General features: G+C 43.6%; 2 protein-coding genes across 2 annotated transcripts; both read right to left on the minus strand.

The window, feature by feature from the left end:
• Nucleotides 1-58: 58 nt before the first annotated feature.
• On the minus strand, nucleotides 59-5,810 carry LOC124667045 (BTB/POZ domain-containing protein FBL11-like). The gene is made up of 18 exons (XM_047204376.1): nucleotides 5,584-5,810; nucleotides 5,379-5,496; nucleotides 5,029-5,164; nucleotides 4,870-4,919; nucleotides 4,598-4,686; nucleotides 4,402-4,510; nucleotides 4,268-4,304; nucleotides 3,995-4,140; nucleotides 3,031-3,571; nucleotides 2,645-2,926; nucleotides 2,427-2,572; nucleotides 1,587-1,925; nucleotides 1,266-1,506; nucleotides 1,128-1,183; nucleotides 845-925; nucleotides 713-757; nucleotides 556-624; nucleotides 59-464 (listed from the first exon to the last, which is right to left on the minus strand). The coding sequence occupies exons 1-18, from the start codon at nucleotides 5,808-5,810 to the stop codon at nucleotides 288-290; spliced, it is 2,889 nt and encodes a 962-aa protein (XP_047060332.1). The 3' UTR covers nucleotides 59-287.
• Nucleotides 5,811-6,325: 515 nt separating this feature from the next.
• On the minus strand, nucleotides 6,326-7,412 carry LOC124662212. The gene is made up of 2 exons (XM_047200079.1): nucleotides 7,184-7,412; nucleotides 6,326-7,047 (listed from the first exon to the last, which is right to left on the minus strand). The coding sequence occupies exons 1-2, from the start codon at nucleotides 7,410-7,412 to the stop codon at nucleotides 6,326-6,328; spliced, it is 951 nt and encodes a 316-aa protein (XP_047056035.1).
• Nucleotides 7,413-7,645: the final 233 nt, after the last annotated feature.

Below are 7,645 nucleotides of genomic sequence, written 5' to 3' on the forward strand. Positions count from 1 at the left end.
ATTTCAGATAAACCGGACACTTTTCAAGGTCAAGATGCTTCCTTATGCACGGCCACTATAAGTCTGTAAAGCCATGTCAGTCATGTTGAAAGACGGTACATTTCATATCCCAAAAACTTCAGTTTTTCTTTTGCCGGTTTTCTCTTATATATTTTCCTGGATCCTTGTTCTTATCATCATACACTCCACACAATATTCAGAACCCCTATATCTGGGGAATTTCTGGTAAAACATGCGCACGAAAATAAACTGTTGCTTCAAGACATTAGAGCCTTTCTCTAGAAACATTACAATCTTTCTTCCACTACGGTGGTTCTGAGCTGCTTGCTGGTCCACTCCAGCACGATGGTCTCCTTGTGCACCGGCTTCGAGGAGGACGACACATCCACGCGAGGATCGAAACACGATTTTGCTGACTTGCATCTGCTCATCCTCACGCTCCTCATCATCTTCCCCTCTGGATTCTTTGGAAACAACGGAAACCATGTTAGCAAAATCCTCTTTAGTTCTTATCGAGTCGCCGTAAGTGCTTTGGGAAATCTATGTGATGCTCACTTTTGGGGTGTCGTAGCCTCCCTCAGAAGCATCGCAGAGATCTAGTGCCAGTTGCCTTAGCAGGGGCAACTGTAATTGGGAGCAAATAGGGCTGTAGTTACATCTTATAATGGTACAAATGCTGAATGAGTTATAGATTAGAGGAAGTACATGGTACCTCTCTGATAGCATCTGTTATGATGGTTCTTCCAATACCTCTGCCCTGCAGTACTCAAGATTCAGGAAAATATGTTTAACTCAGATTGAACTACTTTAAGTTGAGTGGCAGCATATTCGAGTCTGAACTGACCGTGTGCCTAAGTAATACGTCTTCCAAAGCTTTACAATTAAAAATAGAAGAAATCCCAACAACTGTTATCTGACCGCATTCCTGCATATACCAGAAAAAAAAGTCCAATGAACAACAGGGCTCTTTACCCTACCACTAAGGGCAAATTCTGGTCGTTATGGAGAATTGAAGATATTAGCACTGACATCCGCAGTTTGGATTTGATAAAACAGTTATAGATATAAAATTCCCATGTAATTTACCTACAAGTGCCATGTAATATTCACGGTGAGTTCGTGTGTACCTCAAGATGTAAGCATGTCAAGTTTGGCCACCCAGACGTGATTATCTCTTGAGAGCCTGTCAATCAAGATTCAAGAAAAAACTCAAGTCAACAAAGTTACAAATGGATCCACATAATTGAACCTATGAGTAAACTTACTGGAGTCGAGGAGTTTGCAACCAGAGAGACAAAGCTCAACTAAATTACAATTATGTGTTAGAATTGTCAAGTCATCGTTTGTCATCCATGGAGTAACCCACTGGAGCCGTAATATACTTAATGCTGGTGCCTTTGTTTGAAAACCAAATGAAGTTAAATTGCCAAGACAATACTGGAGGCAAAGCACCTGAAGATTCATCGAGGATTCTAGTAGATTCCTTAGAACACTGTTAGAGATTACCTGGATGCAGTTCATATAATTATTATACAAGGAAAGGCACATGTAGCTCACTAATTCAACAGTGCAGAGTACGGACCCACCTGAAATCTAAGAACCAATGACTCGAGAAACGGGCAAATCTCAGGAAGGGCATGCAGGATATTCTCTGGTATTGTTGTGCCAAGACCAACTGTCATCTTCCTTACTTTACTAAAAGAAGGAATAAGGTCATCTATTCGAACAGGACAAAATGCCCAGCCCAATTCAACATCCTCCAAACAGCAAGTACTGGTTATCTCCTGAAGAAAACTGCCATACTTGTTACCATTCACGGACTGTACCTCACCATGTTCAGACAGCAGGTTGCGACATCCAGTAGTTTTCAAGCAGCACAAATTAGAACTTCTCCTTATAATTGGTGCCAATGAGACCATGGAAACCTGTAATTTTCATGGCGGAAAAGGATAAACACTAGGTATCAAAATGAGCAGGCCGATGGCTCTGTTGTGAATAAAAATGGAACTAGCATTTCATCTTCAAAGTTTGCCAAGCCATCAAAGCAAGAAAGGTGATTATCCTCTCATTCAAATATAAACATTTACCAAAACATGCTCTATTCAACTATGCGATCAGTAAGATGAGTTGCTAGAAAGAAATAAATGTTCCAGAGTTTGGTATGTGTTGATAAAATCAATACCTGAAAATCTGTAATACAGTTGATCTGCACTTCTAAAGCTCTATATTTGTTTTGACAATAAGCTCTATATTTGTTCAATCAACTAAATATAGTGCTTGGTTCACTGTAAGTTCACAACTAAAGGTTACATTATAAGGATAATAATATTCTTTCAAAAAAAAATCAGGAGAAGAGCCTAACAAATATAAGGTGCCAAGCAGATTGAACTTAATACGGAGTATATAATTTAAACAGATAATCATACCACAGTCTCTGAAATATCAAGATACTCAAGAGAAGAGCCAACAAAGCTGCAGAGAGCGCCATCTGTAAGTGATGTCTGCCTTAAGCATAAGGACTTCACAATATTCAAATTACTCACTAGCTGGGACATACCAGCACAACAAATACCTAAAAACAGAAGAATTCAAATTAGCTCAGTTGTGAAAGACCCATGGTAATGAACAAAAGGACGACCTTTACCTTTACATCCTTCCAAATGCAATTCTTGCAACCTAGATGCCATAGCATAAGGACCTTCATCCTTGTGGTAAGGAAAGCTGTCAAAGGGATCCAAGTAATCCAACGAGCATAGCGTTTGAATCGACTGATTTCCGAAAGAAGTATAAGAAAGAACCATTGAGTGGATCTTGGTACAATTAAGCAGTAGTTTAGATATGCCATCATCTGTTAACAGGGTGCAATGTTTAATGTTTATATAACATAGCGATTTGTCCAGCATGGATATCTCCGCTAAGTTATTGTCTGTACATAAAGATACACAATAATAAGAAACACAATTGCAAGGTTGCAAATAAAATAGGCATACTTCACAGCAACAGATAGTGAGCACCAGACATTTTCCCTACCAGTAATATCATTTCGGCCTTCCAGTGTCAGTTTTGATACTTTTGAGAAAACTGGGTATATTGGTTTCCTGTATGGACTTTGCTTGTAGTAGCTAGACATATTTCGATTCATTTCACTCCGTGCTTCAAATCTAGAAGATATAATCAAGTACTTAGGTAGTATAATGCTCAAATCAATACTCAAATCAACTTCTTTAATCCATGGACATGTCAGTAACAGGTATTGCAAATCTTCAAACTGAAAGAGCAAACAATGGGAAGCTCGGAATGTTCTCAGTTCTGGAAATGCCAACGTCAGCCAGTCAATTGCTGCACCAAAATGTAAATTTGGACATTTCGAGAGATCCACCATGTGTACATTTGGAAATGAGACGGTTTTAGCCTTCTTCACCAGTTCAACATAAAGTGAAAAACTTCCAGAGTGACCCTGGCTATACGAACTTGCTAACCTTCTCTTAAATATAGCATCCAGATCAGTGGGGAGCACTGATATGTACAAGAATTCGGTAGTTAACTGGGGACATCCTGAAAGTACAATTTTCTGCAAACAAAGTCCTTTTTTCAAAAGCAGTGTATGGTCATCTCCGGGGAATGCAGCACCAAAGTAAATTGCAATGAAGGATAAGATGATTCCAACATTCAAAACAAAAAAATATGGGAGCATATGAATTTTGTAAGCAGATTTATTCAACCTAAAAGCTTTTTGAAAGTGCCCTATGATGAATACTACGAATCGAACGATATCATAATATAACTTGTTCTCTTCTCCAGCAGTTGATCAGATAAAATTAAAAACAACTGAGTCATTCAAATATGTAAGTTTGTGAAGAGGTTGCAGTCAAGTTAGTGTAACAATTTTGCAAGGAAGCAAGGTCGAAACAAGCAATCTGAAGGTCAATGAATTCAGGAAGATTCAAAATTAACATAGGAGTAATACTGCTACAGAAGTGGCTTTGAGGAAAACCTTGGAATATTCTGTTATTCGAATACGATAACTATTCAAGCTGTCGTCAGCATCCGTACCCAGCAGGGCTTGCAAACTGTCCTTGAGAAGATTAAGAATCATACATACCGCACTGTTCCCAAATTCAACCCAGTTTCTTTTTATCCCTAAAGTAGGATTGAAGAGTCAGGACATTATAAATGGAAGAGAAGTATGGGAGATGTATACCATAGAGAAATGTAAAAAAAAAATGACAAGTTCATAACAAAAGTGCTCCAAACCAAGAAGGTATACCTGCCGCACACCCCAAAGGTAGAAGGCATACCCTAACCTGCAGAAGAAGTTAAAACAGAATGATATATGTAAATGAACATGACAAAACATCTGAGCAGGTAATATGCATCTAAATAGGTTGCACAAAAGTGTACCTTGCTAAGAAGAAAGAGTTGGCTATCTGCTGAGTTGGGGACCAATTGTTCATAGGGTCGAATCCTTGCGGAAAGCCAAAATAAAATTGCTTCACATAATTGCTTTTCACTGCAAACGGTCAGGAAATCATTCTCTGCGCAGAGGGGAAATCACAGCAATTTGGTCATAGGAAAACGCCGGTAGATAAAAACAAACCTATCCACAGTCAAGTGAGGGCATTCAATGGTAGAGCACAGAAGATCATAAGGTATTCGAGCAATCGATCTACTGGAAATAACCTGTACCTGCATAGGATTTGCATGCCAGAGAGATAACTATCAAAAAACAAAATGACCCTTTCTGCATAAAGAATTCCATATCCACATCAAGTGAGCCCAACAAAGCTGGCCTCACATCAATACAAGAGCATAATTTAAATTGCAAACAGAAAGACACACAACATTGAAATGTAGTTATATTGTACCTACAAAATTCTGAGCTAGATATCCTGGGCATACGTCTTGAACAAAATTAACCCCTGCAGCCACATCAAAATTCAAAAACCATACTTCGCATTCAAGTATTGAATATGTTTTGTAAGATCATAAAATATGTGGGAAGACCATTAATTAAGAAGAAAAACTCACCGTGCGTTTGAGCAAAGTACCAGACCTCGATTATGAAATCCAGTGGGACCAACATGAAAGAACTGTGAGATCCCATAGCCCTGAACCATCTTTCACAGTCCACTAGAAGGTTCTCAACAGCGAGAAACAAAGCACCCTGATACGATAAAAACATCATCAAGCATTAGCTACTGGGCATCACAGACCATACACCAAACCTCTAAAGGAAGCCCAAATTAAGCAAAATGCATCGTCCAATGATCACCTAGCTCAAGCTTTCAGCTCAGCCTCCGGTTAAGTTGATACACTACACATTATAGAAAGATCCCTAAGCATGGTGAATTCAGTACAGGTAAGTCGAGAGAGCATACCTCCAGCAGCGGGAGGAAATTCTCATGCGTGATCGCGGGAGGCTCGAACAGATAGCGGAGGACTTGCACGGCGGCGTCGAGGTTGCAGCTGATCTGCACATATCCGCTGCCCGATTCACTGCAGCCACCGGAGGAATCCAGCTCACTTCCTCGCGAAATGGGACGAATCGATAGCGCAAGAGATTCAGAGGGCGAGGGTGCTGACCTGAAGCTGCCTCCGAGGAGGGCGCGGAAGTAGGAGGAGCTCTCGATGAGCCTGCTCCGGTCGGCGCGAACCGCGACGGTCGGGGACGGGAGGGGGGCGGCGAGGGCGGAGACGGGGATGGGAGGAGGTGGCGGCGTGGAGGTGGTGGAGTGGGATGACGAGTCGGTGATCTCCAGGACCACCTCGTCGGCGGCGACGCCGTCTCCTCCGTCGCCGGCGGAGGACATGTCTGCTCGTCGTGGTTGGTTCGGGTACGGACGGAGGTTCAGTCGTGATGACAAGTCAACGTTTTGTGTCTTACATTAAAAAAAAAACATTTTGTGTCCGGGCCGGAGTCTCGTACTGCCACATTCAGGCCCAAGCCCAACTACGATCAAAATGGAAAGATAAACAATTGACGGAACAAAGTTGCAACAAATTTGTTAGTAGCCTCTTAAACGTTTACACGAATATTCTTGCAATAACTTTATTGGTTTTCTGAAATCAAAACATTTGCGTCCACTTATTTGGAAGGGATCAATTCACTTCCTACTCCTTGAAACATACTAGTAGTATGCAATTGCTTTCTTGCTCAAAATAAGAATACAATTGACTTAACCATGTATCAACCCTCAAAACTTATTTCAACCTTAATTGCATGAAATTCACGCATACCCTACAAATGTGACCTTAGACGATTTCTCTCCCTCCGGACTAATAATCATTTATTGTTGGTATAGATCAAAATGAACTCCCATGGCGTTTATGATGTGAATGTCTCCATGGTGGCGGCATCGCTGCGGTGAAACTGAGAAAAGGCACAGTCGGTGGAGAAGAGACCGGTCGAGAGGAACTTGGGCGCGCCACCCATGATAGGCATCTTGGCCGTGACGTTGAATTTGCTGACATAGTCAGAGCGGTATGTCTGGCCGAGCACACCATCGACACTTTTTGTGAGGGCGTGGAACTTGAACCCAAGGTCGAGGTGCATGAGACTATCCTTCCTAGTCTTGCCATAGCTATGGATCCGGGAGTCCTCGTCAGTGATGGGCACCGCGTTGGCCGAGATGCTGAACACGCCGTCGAGTTCCACGACGATGGTGTTGACTGTGTCAATGCGGGTGGCAGAGAGTCCCTGCACGGTGTTAGAGACCCACCGCGCATTCTTGGCGGCTTCCACCTCTATGGGCTCACCGTCGAGAGCAATCTGCACATGGTCCTCCTCCTCGTCCCACTCGATGGCCTTCCGGGCACCGATGTAGAGACGGTGGCCGTTGCCGAAGGTGACGCCGAGGGCCTGCACCCATGTGAAGTCGCGCTTCGTGTTTGAATTGCGGTTGCCGATGAAGTGTGCGTTGATGTGGAGGCCGGCGTCAGAGACGATGCAGAAGTCCCGGTCCCTCTCGCCATGGAAATAGAAGGTGTTGCCGTCACCGCCCGTGAAGCGCGGGTCCCCGCACGACGTGCCCGGGAACAAGTCGCACACTACATAGATATATATGAATCAGACACAATTAAACCTACCGATCGAGATAGTATGTCAAACGTCTATGAATGGAGATCTACAATGCATCGACAAATGGCAGGAGAAAAACTGAAGATGAGAAGATGGTACACGTACTGCAGAAGGTGAGGCAGTATTTGCACATGGCGAGGCACTTGTCGGGGCACTGCTTGGGGCAGCCGACGTAGCAGGACGAGCCCTTGTTCTCGGTGCAGGTGGCCTGGTACCTCCGCTTCTCGAACTTGGGGAAGTTCACCGTCGTGAACCTGCCCTGCTGCGCCGCCGTCACCGCCACGGCCGCAACCAAGCACCAGCACACGAGCTGCCGTTTTGCCGCTGCTGCCATGGCCACTGCCGAGGACGAGAACGAGGTAGTTAGCTGGCAAAGTGAACTTGTGTTGCTGATCGGCGTGGGCAGGTTCGTGTGGGACGCGGAGAGGGATTCTTATGGGAGACTCGATCATGGGGTGCGGGCTTTGGGGATCGGATCAATGGCCGGAGCCGGAAGCGAAGCAGGTTGCATGTGTGGGGACGAAGTGGCGTAGGGGACGACAAAGGTGGCATGGCAGAAAATTCGTC

The sequence above is a fragment of the Lolium rigidum genome, chromosome 6, assembly GCF_022539505.1.
Source record: "Lolium rigidum isolate FL_2022 chromosome 6, APGP_CSIRO_Lrig_0.1, whole genome shotgun sequence".
NCBI lineage: Eukaryota > Viridiplantae > Streptophyta > Magnoliopsida > Poales > Poaceae > Lolium > Lolium rigidum.